Below are 22,047 nucleotides of genomic sequence, written 5' to 3' on the forward strand. Positions count from 1 at the left end.
GGTCAGGAAGACATCAGGCACACAAACAGACCTCCCCTCCCTTACACAACAAAACACTGATAAATATTAATTTCACATAAATTGGTAAAATGAAACAAGTATCCAACAAAATAAGCAGAAAACGAACCAGTCAATAAACAATGATCCAATAGAAAACAAAGAAATACATAAAATATTAATATGAGGAAAAAATAAGGTACACGTTCAATAGATAATTAGACATGATACATTAAATGTGATGACAATTTCCTTTTAAAATAATTATAAAAAAAAAAACATTTATCTGCAAATATTGTGTTCACAAATTAAATGAAAATGTATTATCTTTTGCATCTAAATGAAAAAGTGAGACACACTAGTGCAACCAGTGTACAAAGTTAGTCTGGAGCTCTGTGAAACTGTAGTTTTGTTCCTCTTTCAGGAAAAATATTGATTAGTTTTTACTGTTTTGGTAAAAAAAAAAAAAAGGCAGCAAGTTAGATCATCAAGGTTTCCTGTCTCCCTCACTCAGTGTCTCCTGTCCTCCTGCGGGGGGTCTGGGTGTGTCATCAGCTCTGTTTATGGTGTCCCATGTAAATCCATAAATCATTCATGAGTACGATAATTTTCCAGGGCATGTATGGAAGCCATAGATCCAAGAAAAGTGTCCATACACACATTTAAACATCCACCTGCACCTTCAGTATATACAGTAGTCATCAGCACTGAATGAGACTCCGTGAGAAATGCACTTAATTACAGTCATTAAAGGTGCGTTTGTGTATGTCGACTCTGCTTGTGGGCATGATTTCACACCAACTGGTGTTTGGGTTTGGGTGTACATAATATGACTTAAAATCTTACTGAGCTGTGAAAATGAGTGTCACTGTGGCCCATGAGAAAAAATAAAAGCGGATTCCAGTTCTAATTTCTCACATTCATCATCACAGAACTGTGACTCGCAGCTTTCCATTTGATCCTAATGGCCAGAGAATTCATTTATCCCATTGCTGAGTCGATCAAAGGATTGTAGCGTTTGATTCTTTTTGGGGCCTTATTGACTCTGATATGGTGGAGTTTGTTGGTTCGAAAAATATTAAATGGAGGCGTGTAATTAACTTGTATATTAGAAGCAAATCATAATTGGAGAGAGTTAATTTAACATCCAGCAGCGCCGCTTGCTTCCGCGGAAGCCTGTGTGTTTCAGGAAGCCGACGGGAGCAACGCGCTCTTATCTGTACTGCCACCCTGTCGGAGACACACACACACACACACACACACACACACACACACACACACACACACAAACACACACACACACATACACACACTTAGCACAAAGTCACACTCATTTTCATCCTGGAAGCATATCAGCGAAAAAAAGGAGAGAAAATCTTGGGAAAATATGATGCGTGGTAAATGCTACATAATTTAACGTGCTGCTCTCTTAATGAATTAAACCTAAATGAAGCATGAGAGCTGCGTGTACTTTTTAAGTTCTTTAAAGAAAACTGAAAAACCCCAATCAGTCAGTCAGCGAAGCAACAAGGCAGCTTCCAGTGAAAAAGGGGGGTTCCTCTGAATTCAGAGCTCAGTGATCGGATTGCCATAAACGCTGCAAATCAGTCGGTGTGCTCCACTCTCTCTCTCCCTCCGGAGGCCGGTGATTTATTTTTTCGTTGTATTTATTTTCAGTTTGTTTACAAGTCCTTGGCCTTTTTTCGCTGAGTGTGTCTGAGCTCATCGCCCGTCGACTCGCTTCAAACACGACCTAGGAGGTGAATCTTTGCCCTCGCCAACACATACCCTTTCAATTAGGACGTCATTTAAACACACACACACACACACACACACACCGACACACAACAAACGCTCCATCCCAAAAAAAAAACAATGCAGGACAGTAAATATATAATCGCAGGCTGGATCTTGCAGACACATGTGCAAAAACAATAATAAGCAATTACACACTACCACACAGGCACATGGACTCCCACGAACACACGAATGCTTTATGCCATACTGAGAGAAACACACACAGGCTTTTACGAAGCGTTGCTATCAACAGCATTAAAAGTGCTTCCAAGCTCCTGCTGTCATGTCAAGAGTATAAAATACGAGCAAAGCACATTCTGACACATTAATGTCTTACTGGGTGCTTTCATGGCTTTTAGACATTTGCAACCTGTTGGTTTTACTGCCAGCGGTCGTAAAGGAAGTCTTCAGCCGCGAGACACGGAGTATATAAGCCTGGTTGCTAAAACAAACACACAATCCCCTAATGACTGTTTACCCGGCGTCCACTGTGTGTGTGTGTGTGTGTGTGTGTGTGTGTGTGTCGGAGAGGATGGCGGCAGCGTTCTAAATTTGTTTTGTGGGACTCCAGCAAAGCGGCGTCAATTACGTCCTCAGGAAGATTATACAGCGGTTCCACTCACAGAGCCAAGAACGGGATAGGGCGCTCGTCTTGGACACAAATACTTTAAATACAACCTGGTAAAGGGACAGTTCAACCCCTAAAAAAATCAAAAATACAGATTTCCCCTCTCACCTGTAGCTCTTTGTGCATCTAAATTGTTTTGGTGTGAGTCAGGGATGCAGGAAGTCAGTGACTGTTGGGGGCGCTGAAGGGAAATGTAGTTATTGTTGTGAGTTCATAGACCTTGTTATCTAGTTAGCCCAGTTAGCCATTAGTCAGTTAGTCAGCTGCTGGTCTGGACTGGGACGGGGCCGGGGCTAGCTGGTTAGCATGCTAACTTCACTAGATATCTCTGCAATACGATACACAATGTAAAAGTTGTTATTTCTTCACGTTCTGCTGATGATTTATTAGTTTGAGCCCAACTAACAGCAGCTGTACACGCACTAGGCCCGGCACTACAGGCCAGTTTTGATTTTAACAAACATTAATGCCCGTGTGTGAGGGAGACATAAAGAAATGGGCAGATAATTGAATGTTATTAAGTGATATCACCTCCCTTTATTGAAGCGGAGGTAAGCCAACAGTGACGTGTGCCCGCAGTTATGAGACGGAGGAATGCCATGGGCTGCTCTGTTGCTATTACATGTTTATGGGCGATGACGTGATGGTAACGGGACAGTGAACTCATCTGGGCCACACACACACACACACACACAATGTGCCCGCTGACTGCACTACTGTGGGATTCATGACTTCGCTGTTTCGTGAGTGAAGTCTGGTGCAGGAGTGTGATTGTTCTACAACGAATGACCATCTCTCTCTTTGTATTTCTCTCTCTTGTGCAGGAAGAACGACGCAAACATGTCAGAGAGGAGAGGACGGAAGATGCCCAGCTTTCTGACGTCGTTATTAGTAAGTTCTCATTCTGTGTTTCCCGTGTCTTTCCTCCAAAATCTGTTTATGTAATCTTTGACTTTATTTCCATCAGTTCCTCCCTCTTCCCTCCATAGTCTCTTTTCGTCTCCCTCTCTACACCCTTCCTCTCCTGTTTTTGTTTTTTTTATACTCCTTCTTCTTACCCTCTTCAAAATACTGTCAGCAGTAGCCTCTAAAATCATCATCCTATTTCGGGTATCCTCTGAGCTGCTGTTAGTCCGTCGGTATGGATCGCAGCCACAGTTGACTCCACGCTTGGTGCTGCGTCACCCAGACTTTGGGTGTTGTGTGCCAGCAGCTTGCACAACTTTGCAGCACTTATACCAATTAGTCAACCTAGTTTTCCAGAGACGTGATATCTTCATAATTTGAGCGTGAATCTGGAAATTCGCTGCTTGTTTTGATGTCGAAACCCACTGGCAGTGTTCCCAATCGAGCTCCTTTCACCTTAGCCCCTCTCTCCTTACTGTGCTCTCCTCTGATCAGTCGCCGTGTGCACCTGCAGGCTGACACACAAGCACTGAGTCGAGAGAGGAAGAGATCCTGAGATGTGCCATTGGAAATGCACCGCAACGAATTCAGAAACCATAGTCCCCTTTAATTGAATCATCCCAATCCAATGTCACTCCAAGTTTAAAACCAGCCATAACTGCTGAACTATACCACCTAAAAGTCTTTCATCATGATCCGTGCTTTATTTTCTAAAAATATTCCCAGATCTGTCTGTTTATCCAGATCCACACCAAAAGTTGATGGGGTCTCTTCCGGGCAGAGACCCGTCCCCAGTCCAAGTTTTGTGGGAATCCGCTCAGTAGTTTTTGTGTAATCCTGCCGACAAACCAACAACAAACAAGTAAACGGACACAGGAGGAAACACAACCTTCTTGGCAGAAGTAATAACAATCTGATCATTTACTATTTAACAATCAGGGCCAGTAAATTTTTACTCAAATTGCATACCAAGCACAGGACTTCTACTTGTGTTTTCACAGCGTGAGTACAAGCAATACATTGTAAAGGTTTTTGTTTAATTTTTATTAATTATATATTTCGTTATTTCATTTTTTGTGAGAAACATCAGTTGGGCCGCACTTTACGCAGCCCCGTCATAGAGCACTGTGGGATAGCTGACTCACTGACAAGGAAGAACACTGTGTCAAAAAATGTTTCATATAGATTAAAAGAATTGGAATGCTCGTGTGCCTGGAGGTGTAAAACGGACAATCCACCAAATGGCACAGTGTGCATTCAGAAGTATTCAAAGTGGAAATCCTGAATTACGAACTGAAGGTCTGGCATTAAAAAAAAGTGTGAATTTAGGAGGCTGGAGAGGCCTTATTAAATATACTACTGAGTTGCAACATGGGAAATGCAGGATCCAGATACGTAACTCAGACTATACGTGCTAAAAGTCAAAATATCTCGTCTCGTTCTCATTCCTGCTGTGATTATGACCATGCTTTTCAAAATGAATCTCTTGAAGCAGCTACTTTAAGCGATGACGTGCTCTGACTAACCAACCTGATAAGAGGAAGCGCTTGTCCAAACCTTTATTTCTACCAAATTAAAACTACAAGTTCAGATTTTGACTCACGGCGGAGAGTTTATCCAGTCATTGCTTGTCAAACTCTACTAGGTATGTGTGAGGATGAGGTCAGTTTAAATCTACTTTTGATATGACCGGGCTCCACACACACACACACACACACACACACACACACAGGCAGAGTTGAACAGTGTCCTGTAGCGGCTGTCATGAGATGGTTCTGAGGAGGAGGAGGACATTTTAATAAAACAACAGAGAGCTGATGGAGAGACTTAGTCATACAGTCATTATTTTCTGGACTGCAGATGATTTTTTTAAAGTCAGTTAGTTTGTTTGGAAGAGGACAAACTGTGCTGGTAAAACTTTAAATACCAGCTGCTACTTATTACAGTGAGCCACAATGACACAATGCCACACACACACACACACACAATGGACACACAAGTCAATCTGGTATTGTGCAAACTTCTCTCTCTCTCTCTCTCTCTCTCTCTCTCTCTCTCATGGACACACAACAATGATCTCCACTAATCTGAGTATCACAGAGGATCGAGTCCGGATGTGATGTTTGTTGTTTTGCTCTTTGGTTTTAGCCAATTAAAATGGCGACGTTGATTTGTAGCCTGTTGGTTTTGCTGAATAAATCACCCGTCTTCCCCCTGCAGTAATGTTCTCCGCTGCTGTTGCAGATGTTGAGTATGAATCATTATTGGACTTTTTAAATGTGTTCAACGGAAACAAGCCAACGTACAAAGTGTTGTGTGTATTTTTACAGTTTTTTTTAAATAAAATATTAGATAAGAAGTGTCACACATCAACGAGCTGCAGTCAGCAGTCCACCTGTGACATGGTGGCTATGTCGCAGTTAGTTTGGTGATGTAGGGTATTAATTCCAATCAAATTGTCGAATTACAAACTAAATGGACTCACATATTTTTGTTTACATTGCAAATAAACTCTTAGTGCAGAAAATAATGTGTTTCTCTAGATTTGAAAAGTTTCAGCAAAGTCAATGAAACAGATAATTCTTTTGGTTTCAGCACATTCAAACTTTTTCCGACTGATCACTTACAGTCTACAGATTCATTTGAAGAAATGCAGCCCTGGTGTTGTATAATCAGCTGAGAAACAAAAGTGGAAGATTGTATAGAGAACCACGTCTGTCAAAACGAATGTGACGTGAGATGAAAAAGATTTAAATGGGGTCTTTTTATTTTAATATCAATATATTAATTTATATATGTATGTTTTATATCCTATGGGCAGCATGAATACAAAAATAGATATTTAAACAAATGGAAGGTTTTATCAATATCTATAGTAGTTAAGTCACAAAGGGTTACTACCCCGAAACAAACACACAAACAAAAAAACAAAAAAAAACCTTTGAACTATGCAGTGGAAATGGTCGTCGCATTCATATTTTTTGCTCTTTGTGATGTCATTTCTTGGAGCGTCTGTGTGCTGAAATCTAGTCTTAAATAAAACAACATAATAAAAGAAAAACTGACCATGTTTTTTCATTAAATTTCATCAAATACATTTACATAACATATTGACCGAAAACGATTCTGAACGAGGAAACATGAACAAAACATCTCTCAGTTATTTTTTTATTATTATTAATTATTATTATTGTTATTTTATTGTATTATTTTTTTTGTTTTGGAGACATGCTCGTCTTAGGTGTCTCGTCTGTGTCTGCGTCAGTGCTGTTCCTTTTTCTATGTCATTCTGTAGATTCTGTAGAAGTCTGCAAGCCTAAACTAAAACCTCGAGGAAGTCAGTAAAACCATAATGGCTGCTAGAATGACTCAACCTGTCATAAAAATCGACCTGCACCTGCCACAGGTTTGCACCGCACATGGTGCAACATGATGATGCAAAAGCCGAGAGCCTCGTCAGTCTGGATTTTAGTTTCATAGAACAAACGACAGCAAGAGGTCTGTTTTCATGATGGATACATTTTTCAACATGTATTTATTACTTAAAGCTGCGCTATGTAGATTTGGAGAATACATTTTAATCAGAAGAGAAAAATCTTCATTGGCTGATTTATTTTTTATGCCTAAACAAAGTAAATAAACTCTCTTTGTTTTAATGTTTCAGTAAACTGAATAAACAAACTGACCTTGAAGGACAACACAATTTCATACTGCTTACTTTGTTTATATGTGGCGGACCCTGCCACCCTGTTAACTTCAAATGGTGTTCTGGGGACCTTATTATTATTATTCAGTTATGGGAAAAAATGTATATGTCTGTATTTTTACCTCATTGATCTTTTAATGTTAGAATGTCTGAGTTTGAATTTCTACAAAACTATATAGTGTCCCTTTAATTCACATTTTGTTGGCTGATCTGATGCTGAACTAGCAGCACGTCCAGTCACATGTTTGTTTTCACACTTAGACAATGTCATTAATGTGTCATTAATCACGTTTTCTGTCTCTCCCTCCAGGTGTGTTGTATGTTTGCCAGCGCGGAGTATTCCAGCTGTGGAGAGTACGAGTTCTTCAATCAGACCAGTAACAGTTGCCAGGCCTGCCCTCAGTGCCAGCCGGGACAAGAGCCGCATATGGTGAGACACGAATGAAAACCATTAATTGAGCTTATAATCCTGTTTGTCACTATAATTATTGCTCTGTGGTTCTTTTTCAGCAATTATACTTTCTGTGAGCGTTTTATTAGCGGTGTTTGCAATGATTCATTCAGCATCAAATCAATCGCTGATCACCTGAAATCCCAAAGAAACAGCGCTGACCTTATGAACCGACGTGTCCTTCCTGTTCAGACCACCCACCGCACACATAGCTGCGCAGTGAACAGTGCCTAAATTCAAATGAACAATGTCTCACGCTTTATTGCTCTCATTGACACCGGTGTGAAGTCATGCATTACGCCGAATGACTTGCAGTAGCCACATAGTGATTTAGACTCCGTCAGTCAGCCTGCCGACAGCCAGAGCGAGCCGGAGCCAAGGTAAACGCTTCAGCTGGCACCCCGGGGTGCCACACCCACCTGAGAGAGACAGCCGCACTCAAGGGTGAACAGAATGAATTATAGCCACTGTAATTTATTCGGGCGCAGCAAATGTCACGTATTTTGAGTATTATTTTGATATCTATTTTTAAAGGTCGTGTGTTGATTCAAGTGAATTGGTGCGGAGTGCAGTAAATTACAACTGGATCAACCTGTGAGACATGATTAGTGCTATAAATACAATTTATGGAGGTAGTTTGCTCGGGTTATGGAAATTAGGAATTATGGAGGAAACCAATGAACAAAACCCAATCCCAATACACCCCTTTGTCCCGTCCACTTAGTCCTGATTCCTGGTTCTTGTTGGGGTAGTGAGCTACATGGCTCGACCGACAGGGGTTTTCACACAAGCGCACCTCAAACTAAGTGTTGCTTCGATGTATTATGGTTGTTTTCTTTATAGCAAGAGTGAGACAGTCGATACTAGTTTGATCATGTCTCAGTAGCAAAGTAGCTAGATGGCTAGTGCTACATTGTTGATAGCAGTGATAGCTGTCCATGATAGCATATGAGGCCAGATGTTGTGAGTGTCCAAACTCTTTTACCTTCATCAGATAAATGGCAAACGGCATTAAGTTTACAGTCATGACTCTGAAGCCTTCCTTCCTTCCTTCCTTCTCTCCTTCCTTCTCTCCTTCCTTCCTTCCTTCCTTCCTCCCCTTGAGCTTCAAAAGCCTGTTTAAAGTCTCCTGATTGTACCATCTGTGTGTCCCTCCTTCCTGCCTTGTGTTCGCGAAGCCAACATGTGCTTCTAGTAAGCATCCCAACAATGTTCGAACTTGTAAAATCAAGCAGGACAGAGACTCCAATGAGAGGCTCAGTGTGATAAGCGCACGGCTCTGTCATAAAGAGTAATTAAGTCATTTGTGAGCGATTGAACCGCCCAAGAAGAAAGAGGTTCAATCAGCGAGATGAGAGCCTCCTTTGCACTTTCTCCTGCCCATCTGATCCTCGCTGCCACTGTCTGTAATTCATGTCTGATTTCGTTCCCCTGAGCTTTCCCTACAAGTGTGTGTGTGTGTGTGCGTGTGTGTGCATGTGTGTTTTTCTCGACACCCTTTTAATCATGGGATAACGACAGGGTTCCTCTTCACAAGAGCGGCTTCAGAAAGTATACGTGCTCACACACACACAGGCACACCACACCACGAGAAAGACATTGTGCATCTTGTTCCAGATCCAGATTGTCTGTGATGTTGCACTGAAGTCGGTCTCATTTTTCCAACTTTCTAACTTTTTAATGAGCGATGAAGTTGATGGTGAGGAAACATTAAAGAAGTTTCAAGGCATGACATGTGAACGCTCCCTCGGGTTAAAGATGCTTAACATTTACTGCAACCCCCCTGGATTGACTCTGCCTGAGAGCTTTGTTTGCCTGTCACCACCCTCTCTCGTTGTCCTCCATCCTTTCCTTTCATTTTCAACTTTCAACAATGACAGAAAGCTCGATTCTACCCCCCCCACCTCCTAGATTAATGATACGCATGATTAAGAGAGGTGACAAATTTGCTTTGAAAAGAGAGGAGCTTTCGGTCGGATACAGTTTAGCGTGACGAACAGAAGCAGAGTCCTCCGCAGTGACTCGGGTGCCGAAGATCCAAGGCAACTTTAACCCAAAGCGACAAGATGTTGCCGATAGCTCGGCGCAGTTTTATATTAAACAATCACACCGAGACTTAGGGACGTCAAACAAAAGGGAAGAAATATCAGATTTCTCTAAGAGTGGGTCTACTGTAGCCCAGAGCTAAGAGGCATGGCTTCTTTTAATAGACAGATGAAAGGACGAGGGAAATGAAAGATGAAAGAGAGACAGAGTGTGTTTTCGTATGTGTGTGTATGTGTGTGTGTGTGTGTGTGTGTGTGTGGCCTCCCCACTGAGAGGAACTAACGGTACAGAGAAAGAAGGAGATGATGACACAAGACAGAATGATGAGTTGGTCATCTTAAACACAACCAGGCATGGGGAACTGTACACACACAAACACACACACACACACACACACACACACACATCTGTTTCTATCCATGTCCTAATCTGGCAGTACATGACAAAAGAGGAATCTGATTGGTCACAGAGGTCCCTGTGTGTGTGTGTGTGTGTGTGTGTGTGTGTGTGTGTGTGTGTGTGTGTGTGTGTGTGTGTGTGTGTGTGTGTTGTAAATCATCTCACTGAGTGTTGAGTTTATGAAGAATCACACTTCACCAAACTTACTGCAGGAGAGAAATATTAACCAAAATGTGTATGTTTTTGTGTGTGTGTGTGTGTGTGTGTGTGTGTGTGTGTGTGTGTGTGTGTGTTTTGCAGACCTGTGGCTACGGTGTGAAGGACGAGGACTTCGCCTGTGTGCCGTGCCCACAGGGGAAATACTCCAAAGGGAAGTATGAGATCTGCAGACGGCACAAAGACTGTGACGCCCTCTACAAAGCCACCGTTCGCGTCGCGGGAACTCCGGACAGCGATGCGGAGTGTGGACCCTGTTTACCGGGGTAAGCAGTGCAAACACAACAACACAACAAAACCCATGAGGTTAAAACCAAAAAGGCCAGGAGACATTTACCACACAATACCAAGCCTATTGCTTTTGGTGCCCTAAAAGTTACTGTTTATAATCAGCTTTCATTGAGTTTGTGACCGCATTTGGAAAAGAAGAAAAAAAAAAGAACATACCACCAAGACTCTGCCACCGAAAGAGCGCTCACAGGATCGCTTCGATCAGGGATGCCCAAACTTTTTTCCCTCGGAGGGCCAAAACTAATACTTGATGGTGGACCACTGGCCAAAACTAAGCGCCTGTTGTGTCGTATTGTAGCTTTAAGAAACAAAATGTTCTCATAACTGATTGACTTCCTCTGCTCATTCTCTGCCTGCCATGCTCAGATTATGAAATAAATAATTAATGAATAGGATGATTTGTAATTAAAAGCATTTTTACCTACAAAAATTAAAACATCAAAATAATATGTATTTTGAAGATCTTTTTCACTAGAAACATTTGGGGGGCCAAGTTTGGCCGGCAGATCATTAAAAAACGTAGTGATCTTTATTAAAGGTATTTACTTTGTCCATCTCAGAAAAAGCTGCATGTAATCTTGAAGTCTAACAAATCCGTTAAATGAATTTACTTCCTCATAAAACATTTGCAAAGACAAAAGACAAAAGAACAACAACAGCTTCAGAGTTTTCTTGTGATTTTCGTGTCCACACGTTGCATAAAATAAACACATAGGGTGATTTCACGCTTCAGTGAGCCCTCAGCGAGCTCGGCTCTGACGTGTAACAACACGGTGCACCATGAGCAAAGTTTTAAAGAAGTTATAGCACCCGACCTGATTAACATCCAGGAATTCCCCCCCAATGGGAACATTCGCTGAAAGTGGTATTGGATGTTTGTGAATGAAAAATAATGGAAGACAAAATACTGTTTTTGACTGCTGACCTTGATATTGGTTGGTTGATATCATTGGCCACTGTTAGCCTATCACAGCGTATCAGTATCTATCCGTAAAAAACTTACTTTTTAACAAAATATAATGCAGAAAATGATGCTTGGCGTTAATTCTGTTATTAAATTCCCAGTGAGTTTTGTTGTTTCAGTGCACGGATGTCATTTTTGACCATAAAGTTTAATGTTCACATGTAAGATATCCAGCACCATTTGCATTGCACCAACTGCATTTTAGGGATCATTTAAAAAAAAATTTGCGTGTACCGGCCATTATATCGTTATCGGAATATTTACTCCAAAACGTCAGTATCGACATGTTGAGTATCTTCTGAACACATTTTCATGACTCATACACAAATGTGTGTTTGTTAAGGATTGTAAAAGTTTTGTACGTTGTTTATTTTAAATGAAAAGTAAAACGTTTCCGGATGAAGGTGGACACATGACCACGTTTACGCAGCTGAACCAGACATATAGAGCATCTATAGCTGCGTGCATCAATAAACAAGACTGCTGAGATAGTTTAAGGATTTTGCTGTATGACTGTAACTGAATTCAGACGAGAGAAGAATATTTATATATAGCGTCTGCTTTGCATACACAAACAGAGACGCTGTATACGTACATTGCCCTGTACGACTGTGTTCGGTTGTTGGCTGGTGTACAGTACGCGCACATTTTCTTTAATGTAACATGACTTGACATGAAGGGACCACCCTGTTGTCTTCCTCCAAACACACTGCCTCCCTTTGTGCGCAAACACACACTGAACCTCTCCATTTGCATACAACAGCTGTGGATGTTACGCCGCTGTCACTTAAGATATCGAGTCAACGGGTGTGCTTAAACGTTACCAGACCTTCTTCTCCACTTCTCCCTTGCTGGTCCTTCCCATCATCCATCAATCCCCCCGCGCGCGCGCGCTTCTCTGGAGAAAAAGTGACTGATTGGCGTTGTCGACACCAAACTGTTAATTTTCTTACAGCGTTGTTAACTTTGGCTCTCCTGCTGTGCAATAGATATTTTACACATGATTATTTGCTGAGGAGAAAACAGGATTATTTTTCTGACTCATATTTCATCTGATAAGCATAATTACATGTGGGCAGTGAGTAATTAAGTAAGCCTTGAAGTAATTTGCGTAAATAAGAGAGATTCATGATTTTTCGACCCGTTGACTCCAGCAGAGACGGTTTAATGTTCAAGTCTCCTCCTCTTGTCATCAATCTGGAGGCCATCCTTCCGCCTTTAGATTTCTTGGCTCTTGCTGTCCTCTCTCATGATGCCTTTGCTTTGAATTGGCGTGATTGTTGCAGGAACGAGTGTGCTCGGCATCGGTGCTATAAATGCCGCACCGTATGTGCAGATCTTCGCGCGGCGCAGTCAGTCCACACATGTCTGATGCGGGACAGAACAGGCCTGAGCGGTCGTAACGAAGTTCACTTGAAGGCCTGAATCTCAGCAGAGAGCAAAAAGACCTGGAGGAATATGAGAATGAATCTCTCATGACAGACGTGTTTATCTGCTGCTCTCCCTGTCAGCAACATCAGTAGCACTTCAAAATAATTCATGTTATAGGCTGTAATTAAGTAATAATTGCATGTGGATATATCAACGATGTCTCAATAATAGACAACAGCACTTCACTAGTCGTGATGATAATATTACAAAAGTGGAGGTGGCAGGAAAATTGCATATGCATTTTTTTATTATTAATAATAGAAATGCATCCAGCACTCTCAGAGAACAAACCTTATCTTTTATTGTGGCTCTAAGCATTCATCAGCGTCATCAGGCTTAGAGCTGAAACGTGGTAATTGGTCTGATAGAGTTTTGTTCATTATTTGTTCCTGCAACTTCCGTGCACCCGTTATATTTATTATGTTTTGGAGAAGTGCAAGCTGCTTTTTTTCATTGTAACAGTATTAAGGAAACTTGATATGAATAACTGTATTATTGATTAACATTAACATCATTTGTGGGCTTTTTTGGCAGAATGTACAGCTCAGTCTGTTTTTGTCACAATACTGTTTTGCTGTGATATAAGAGAGATAATATTTCTGCCGCTCCACCTGCGTTGCAGCTTGTGCATTTTGTGTCCATCCAACTCCTAAATATTATAAATATGATACGAATTTCTATTAGAGGTTTAAGATGATTTTAAAGTGGGGAGTGACAAACATCTGCAAATGATTACATGATTGTATCAAATAACAAACAATTTAGAATGAAAAACAGTCAGTCAATCAGTTGAAAAGTCAACCTTTATCTATGCTACAGGAATCATTAAGGGGTGACCCTCATTTACAATGAGTGTTAAACAATAACAAGGGGATAAACTGACAAAGAAAGTCCAACAAGTATGAGTCTGCCATTAAAATACGATTGTTTTATCTTAGACAATCTTATGAAAAGTAAAATAACTCAACGTAAAATAACAGTCAGTCCTACAAAAGCCATAAACTTTGCAATAATGGCACGTCATTTAATAGATACATTGAAAGAATTAGATATAAAATCAAAATACAGTTACGTTGAATAGTCACAATTAAAATGATGATTGGACATGATGATTTAATGCTCGGTGGAACATTTACTGAAAGTGTTGAACAAGCCATTCTTCATAAATGAGTCGGAAGGTGAACGCTCAACTGTTAAACATTTGTAATTGTGTAGCTCAACCACAGTGGCTAATGTCTAATGAAAGAAACCCAAAAAGAATCACCAGCAGACAAGTTTCCCTCAACTGTCTGTCCACCAAAACCCTCAGAAAGCCCTTCATGAACTCTTCTGATGCTCAAGTGTTGCAGCTGCTCCGACTATCTCAACGCCTATGAAAGGCTTCACTCGATCACCTGCTCGCTGCATACATTAAGTGTTCACACCGCTTCATGTTCTCAAGCCTTAAATGATTTACTGCCGCTCCACAGTCGCTCACAGACTCCCTGCAGCCTGCTGCTGTTTTTGCCTCAAACAGCCGCTTCATGACTCAGGGCGATAATATGCACCAAGCCATACTTAGTGTCTCCAGGGCATCAATTATGTACATTTCTTCACTTAGTCAAACTTTTCACCTCAGCTGCTTCCACCTACTTATGCACCATGTAGGTATGGTATGTCTAAGCGGCAGGGAGGCCACGTACTGTACGCACACACCTGCCGTGCCTGCGATTACTTGTTTGAAACTGATTTTAATTTAAGAAGTTTCTCTTGGAGGATCCGTCTCTGCTAAGTTACCTAGTGCAGCCTTATTATATAGTCTTATCAAGTTGCCAGATTATAATCATGTATTTTATGTTTCTCAGGTATTATATGCTGGAAAACAGACCCAGGAACCTCTACGGGATGGTTTGCCACTCGTGCCAGAACGCACCACGAAACACCAAAGAATGTAAGAACAACCTCTTCACAACACTTTCAAACCTTTTCTTCTTCTCTTTTTCAACCTTTATCTTCACAGCTCTCTGTCTCCAAACACTGACCTGGTTTCCACTGGATTTAAATGGACCAAACATCAAACTTTCATATGCAAATGACAGGAAATGAAAAAGGACAGGCTGTGTGAAAGCAGATGTCGAAAAAAGCGCGGCGTCGGTTTTTAGGGAACAGTCGGAGGTCGAAGGTAGCTCTGAGTTCTCCCGGGACCCTCTGGCCACCGTCCTCTCCCGTCAGAGGGAGTCAAACATCCTTCATCTCCTTTTTTTGTGGCCCCAGAGGGGTGTTTGGCAGCTTATCCTTAACCTCACTGCCTCACTCATTACCCTGCATACCTGACACTGTGTGTACATGCATCCGAGTGTTTGCGCGCATGCGTGGCGCCAAGTGCTGCCACGACCACATCCCATCGACATTAATATTTACCAGAGGATGTCTCCATTTCTCAGCTTTCTCGTCACTGTCAGTTCATAAACGTCTCTCCGCCCCAGTAGATGGCAGTCAAGCAAACAACAAAGTTTCTGATATTTAGATTATCCTTCTTTTTTAAACTGATCTAAATTTCGACAAGAATGACAAAAGGGGTTTTGCCAGGATAATCTTTTTTTGTTTCATCTGCAAAAAAAGGAGGAGAAAAAAAACCAAAACGTTTTGCCAGGTGGAAAAAAAACCTTGCCAAGATGATTTATTTTCTTTTTTTTTCTCTCTGTGAAACAGGTGAAAAAAAGTTTTGGCAGGTGAGAAAAAAATGTTTTTTTAAGGATAATTTTCGAACGTTTGTTTTTTCACCTGCCAACATTTTTTTCTCACTTGTTTTCACAGATGAAAAAAAAGTACCTTAAAAAAATTATCCTGAAAAAAAAAAAAAAAATCACCTTCCAAAACTTGGCACTCACATCTCTGTGAGGAAGATGACAGTTAACACGATCCGGTTGAGAATCAAACACTGTGATTTAAGCACTTGAAGATCCAATCATCACTAGAGCATCTGTCATGAAAGAGACCAAAAAAGAAAAGGTTTAGGGTAACAAAAATTTACATTTAAGGTGTGCCTGTCGATGGAGTTTTGATTTCTTTCACGACATCAATTCATTCTCTTCGTGTAACATGCAAGAAAAATGTTTCACCTTAAAAGATGCTGGTAGTTTTTGTGTTTTTTTTCTTCAGTGTATAGATGATTAACATTAACTAGTAACAAGCAAAACACCCTTTAATATTTTGGAACAGCTAAAAAGGTCAAAGTTATTACTGAACAAGTAGTAAGTAAGCAGTTAAGTAAGTAATGTAAACATCCAAAACATCGTTCCATCAGCATAAAAAACTTATAATTTATATTCATCCATCCTAAAAGATATCATCACATCTTTCTCAAACTGTTCATCACGCACAACATTTACATTTTAGGGCATTTATCAGACGCTTTTTGTCCAAAGCGACTTACAGTAATTCATACATTCATTCATACACTGATGGAGGTGGTGCCGACCAGCACATCAGGAGCAGTTTGGGGTTCATTATCTTGCCCAAGGACGCTTCGACATGCAGACCAGGGGAATCATACCAGCGACCTTTCCGATAACAAGATGCTGGCTCTACCCCTGAGCCAGAGCCCCTCAACAAAGGTTTATTTTATTTCCGTTGGCATCCTGCTTTCTACTTTCACGATATTGAAGATCTTGATCGATGAGTTCTTGGTTGTATTCTTTGAAAAAGGGCTGGAGTGGTTAAATGTTGTGGTTGTTATGTTTCAGTGCTTATTTAAAATCCTTTCAAGACATACTGGAAAAGATAAATGACCCACAAATGTAAATTAATCATCATCTTCTGTACTTGCAAGGTTAAGTCTGAAAAAAAGAAAAAGAAAACTGTCAATACGATGAGTTTATTGCAGAGCTCGAGCCGGATATTTTGTCCTGCCGTGCCCTCTGTGGGTTTGTCCAGATGTGACGAATGTCATCGGGATCCGAACAGTGTTTTTGATCCTCACTGATCCATACTGCTGTGTGAATGATATTTATGAGCCCATGATTGCTCGAAACCCCCTTGGAGTGTAATTGAAGAGCCCGGAAATGAATGTTATTGTCATTGTGTCATATTTAATAGGAGTGTTTTGGAAAGACGAAAACCCCAAAAAGCAGCCCGGGCCTGCAGAGGAGAGGGTGTGAAGGCGGAGCAGGGAGATGGGCGTGTGTGTGTGTGTGTGTGTGTGTGTGTGTGTGTGTGTGTTTGTGTGTGTGTGTGTGTGTGTGTGTGTAAACACACACTTTTCAACAGTGCCCTAATTGTTTCTTCAGGCATAGAAATGAGTGAATTTGACGATGTGAAGACGAGACGAGCAAATAAGAGATAAAATGGTGCAACGCAACAGAAAACATTGGTCGTGTGGAAAGCAATTTAATCTTGTTTTGAGATTTATCACACTTTTTTATTATTCTTGTACAACATAGAGTACAACGTGTTAACTTGTGAACATTAGAGGTGCTGGTAGGAGGATTTTGTTGCTGTCGGACAGAGTTTCTGGTCCTCATGCTAAGCGAAGCTATGCTAATTTAAATTGGTTTGTGAGCGGGATTACACAAAAACTACTGAGCAGATTTCCATAAAACGTATGTGGAAGATGAGTCTCGGCTGAGATTAGTCCCCATCAACTTTTGGTGCTGATCCGGTGAAGGGGATGGATACAGGAAATTCTTTTCACTTTCTTAAATCTTGCGAAATAGGAAGTGTTTGGGAATAATGCATAGATCTGTATGAAAAATTCTTTAAAAAAATCATGTGTATTTAAGTGGAGATCCTAATAAAATAGAGGGAAGTCACTGTAAGGTAACAAATGGGGATATCAACCTGCAACTACCAAGGTACCAACGGTTTTAACATTATCTTTTACCACTGACTCAGGATGATTGAAGGGCAGTGGGCAAAAAAAATCAAAAAGGGCGCCACATGTATGCAGCAGAAAGAAGAGAGGACACTTCACCACATTTTGTCCACTAGAGGGGCAACCTAGAGGACGCTTTACCAACAGTGTCTTTCATAGTTTTAGAACTATATCCGCGTGGATGTGATATATTTGTGGGGAGAGTAAGCTAGACGACACTCAGCAGCTGAATGTTTTAGATATTATACCCACCAGTTGAACAGATAGTGGTGGTTTGACATTAGGGTTGATTGAACTAACTGTTGGGTCTCCTACTTGTGAGACTTAATCATTTATTAAAATACTTTTTGGCCTGTTTACTAACCAGTAGCTAATATTTGTTTTAAGAAATGACAAAAAAATGACAGATTTATCAAACGGATAACCGTCAGATTTAATAAAGTGATTATAGGTGTTTATTGATTTAGGGTTATATAAACCAATGATTCAAATGGATGATAAGGGATAAACTAATCGTTTCCAATTATGACCTTACAGTCATTAATTAAAACCATTAATGCAGTTTGGTTTCCCCAAAGTTAGATTGGTCTGGATAAAAGATGAAAAAAAATCACACAGAGCCTTTTGTATTTATGCTTATTTGTTCAATCATTCTGTGGTACATTTTAATTAAACCCTTAACAGATGATAATTTATAGCAGTATAAATAATGCAACCCCAACCGTAAATTTAAAAAAAAAAGAAAAGGAGCTGAGAGCCCGGGGTTCTGCTCACTCAGGGTGAAGGCAGGCTGACACTCGCCGTTGTAATCTGTAAATTACCCCGACTCCTGCCTCGCTCTGTGTGTGCGATAATTAAAACTTCAGTGGGTATGAGAAAGATAGATGATTAGCATGTTAGTGCCTGTGCACTGATGCTACTCTTTGGCAGGCCAGACATCAGGAGTCTGTAGGCATCTCTTCACTTCCATTGTTGATTTTAGTGACTTTTGCTGCCATTTCTAAGCGGGCTCACAACATGTAAATACTTGTAAAGATGACAGCAACACAGATCAAAAACTGTGTAAACTTGATATCACAGTTTCACACAAAACTATTTATCAGAGGTTAACCTTCACTTTATCCATGCTTTGAGGTATCACGATTCCTCCTTCAAACCAAAAAAATGCTTTGATATTTTTATTTGTCTCCCGCTCTGTAATTCTGCGCCTCACAGTTTGTTTGGACCTGATTGCCCTGCAGAATTATCATTTTGCTGTGTGTGTTCAGCCTGCGAGACATGATTAGGAGATTAAAACCACAAGACGCTAAACAGAATTCCAGTTCAGGCTCATATCCTTATCCAGAGAGTGTAAACACATACCCAAGTTAATGTCTGCAGCCACAGGGCACTGGTGTGTGTGTGTGTGTGTGTGTGTGTGTGTGTGTGTGTGTGTGTGTGTGTGTGTGTGTGTGTGTGTGTGTGTGTGTGTGTGTGTTTGTGCGTGATGACATGAGGCTCTGAGACCGCGGGAAGCGGTAGGGCGCATGCCAGAGAGGTCTACAGTTTATCAACTCTTTGAAATAAAAGACTGATTACAAGAGCCGATTTATGAGCTTTCCGGGAGTTTAAAGGTTCATTAGGAGAGGGAGAGAGAAAAAACAAAGAAACAGTTGATGAATAATCCAGACAGAGAGACCAAAGGGGAAGAGGGAGGGGGAGGTGATTGGAAAGTGAACAGAAAGAAATAGAATACATTTTGGACAGTGAGCTTCCTTCCTGTATTCACACAGTTTGTTTACTGTGGTAGGAGAAGGCTTAGAAGAGACTGCTACTTGCAGTATGAAGTCATGCAACAGTGTTTGGGGGAAAAAGAGGTCAATCAAATGAAAGGCCAAAGCTATGTTGTCTTTGCCAGACAGCATTTCTGGTGATTTCTCCTGTAAAAAATGTATAATTGCTGGAGAAAAGTGGAGAATCATTCAACTATTTTCAAGAAATAGTTCAACATTAATTTAAAGAAGGAGACTGATACCACTGTCGTGTCTGTATGGTAGCTTGATATGTTGCAACAGCCAGGTGCTGGTTAGCGTAGCTTAGCACAAACACTGGAAACAGGTGGAAACAGCTAGCCAGGCTCTGTCCTGTCAAATTTTACCTAAAAGCGCCTCTAAAGTTCAATAATAAGCATTTTATGTCTTGTTTGTTTCATCATCACTTCCAAAAGAAGCTTTTGCTAGTCTGTGTGCTAAGATAGGCTAAGCAGCAGCTCGCAGTAGCTTCATATTTACAGCATAAGCACAAGAGTGCTGTCGTTCTTCTCATCTTGATTTCAGCAAGAAAGCAAATAAGAATATTTTTCTAAAAATGTTAAACTATTGCTTTCATCCAAGTTGGTGTGGCTCACTTTTGTATGTTAAAGAACATGCACTTAAAGGAACTTGGAGTCCCTAATTTGTCCCTAATATATGGGTGTTATTCCTCTGATATCAGCCATTTTCTTGATATCAAGATCAGGGTGTTAAGCTCAAGTGTTTATGTGAAGCTAATGCAAGTGAAGCAATTTTTTGTCTGCCGTACCTGTTAGCTAATGTTAGCATCCAGCCGCCTCCTGCTAACATTACTGTTAGATGTACGTTGACATTTAAGAATATTGTATGCCTTTCTTATCCCATTTTGTAACAATATCAAATATTAGCTAGGAAGTGGTTTCAGGCTAATGTTAGCTGTTGTCTAACGTCAGCTAACGGGTTATCAGATATGTTGTTTTACCTTTAAATATAGTCTGAGGTCCCTTCAGGTTCTCACTGTCCATCATCTTTTGAGGTGCTAATATCAGGAAGTGGTGAAATAATAACAATTGGTCAGATCCTCTGTATTTGAACACCGCAGTGTGACACTTTAGCTGCCCACCCTGAGTGTGATGTCAGAGAAAAATGACTGCTGTGCACGCTTTAGGACAAAAGATATCGTCACTAAGACATCCACAGTTAATAGACTAGGATTCAAAGTGTGTGTCTGCGTATGTGTTTCACAGGCTCAACCAGCGGGCAGAGAGAAAAACCTGTAATTGACCCTGGCAGCACGACCGTGTTCCCTCATCCACACAAAGGTAAACACCAAAACACACAGGCAAAAATATACAGACAAGCTTAATTGAGCTCCAATTACCACCCATTCTTCATACATTGTCTTTTTTCTGTCTCACACACACGCACAGATTTTTAATAATACGGCTTTACTTCCATGTTTTAGATCCCACCGGGCAAGGTCACCTAGCAACAGCTCTCATTATTGCCATGTCGACCATTTTCATCATGGCCATCGCCATCGTCCTCATCATCATGTTTTACATCCTGAAGGCCAAACCGAGCGGCCAAGGTGAGACACACACACGATCACACACACACATGCACACACATGATCTCATGTCAAATGTTGGTGTTTACGTTTTACGACGTCCCTCATACGTGTGTGTGTGTGTGTGTGTGTGTGTGTGTGTGTGTGTGTGTGTGTGTTTGTGTGTGTGTCAGCAGCATGCTGTTCGGGACAAGTTGTGAAGGCTGTGGAAGCTCAGGCCAACAAACAGGAAGACAAGAAAGATGTCCCAGGTGAGACGTCACACACACACACTCACAGACATTGAATAAATAACAAGCTCACACAGCCTTTAAGCGTCTTAATGGCTTCCTGTTTATTGTTTCTCACAAACTGATTTCAATCAAGTCTGGCCTCATAATTTTGGGTCCTAGCAGGAACAACAGACTTTGTTTACATGTACACTAGAGGGTTTATCCTGGTCTTGATTATATTACGGTTATGATGTTTAAATGAAACATAAATAATTGTATTATTAATATCCTGATACCAATAATATCCATATTTTTGCCCATACACTCACAGGTATAGCAGGGACTTGCATGCCTTTGATTCAGTACTCCATCTACAATATTCGGGGTTCTCAGGACTTCATGCTTTGAAGCAGGTTTCTAGAAACAAGTTAGGATATTACAATGCAAAGACATCACAGAAACTGTAATTCTCAAAGTGCTCACTGTAACACATGTCTTTCATAATGCAAAAAGTACGAGAGGATATTTTGAAATACGAAGAAACAGATGCTTTTCTGAAACAAAGCAAAGTGTGAGCGCACAGTAATTTAGAGACATTAGAGCCTGTTTGTGTTCAGTAGAGACCAGCCGATTTTTCCTCATAACGTTGTCAGTTTATATCTGTAAAAATAAACAGAACGGATCATTTATATGTTTCCATAAAACTTAATTCTCAGTTTGCACAATTCCCAAACGAGAGCCTACAAAATATGTACTCAACAACAGACGCAGTTTTAACTTAAACTACTTAAAACTACACCCTGAATAGTACA

General features: G+C 40.7%; 1 protein-coding gene across 3 annotated transcripts in view; it reads left to right on the forward strand.

Annotated features, from left to right (window-relative positions):
• The window catches only part of edar (ectodysplasin A receptor), a 44,162-nt gene that overhangs the window by 12,975 nt on the left and 9,140 nt on the right, over positions 1–22,047 (forward strand). Inside the window, exons 2-8 of one of the 3 annotated variants that reach the window (XM_030428735.1) lie at positions 3,247–3,313; positions 7,345–7,464; positions 10,231–10,412; positions 14,677–14,762; positions 20,701–20,775; positions 20,919–21,044; positions 21,197–21,274. In XM_030428735.1, coding sequence (XP_030284595.1) covers positions 3,263–3,313; positions 7,345–7,464; positions 10,231–10,412; positions 14,677–14,762; positions 20,701–20,775; positions 20,919–21,044; positions 21,197–21,274 — 718 coding nt within the window. In that variant the 5' untranslated portion in view covers positions 3,247–3,262. The remainder of the gene's footprint in view (positions 1–3,246; positions 3,314–7,344; positions 7,465–10,230; positions 10,413–14,676; positions 14,763–20,700; positions 20,776–20,918; positions 21,045–21,196; positions 21,275–22,047) is intronic. The other 2 variants (XM_030428736.1, XM_030428737.1) reach the window with 2 other exon arrangements.

This window comes from Sparus aurata, chromosome 9 (assembly GCF_900880675.1).
Source record: "Sparus aurata chromosome 9, fSpaAur1.1, whole genome shotgun sequence".
Taxonomy (NCBI): domain Eukaryota; kingdom Metazoa; phylum Chordata; class Actinopteri; order Spariformes; family Sparidae; genus Sparus; species Sparus aurata.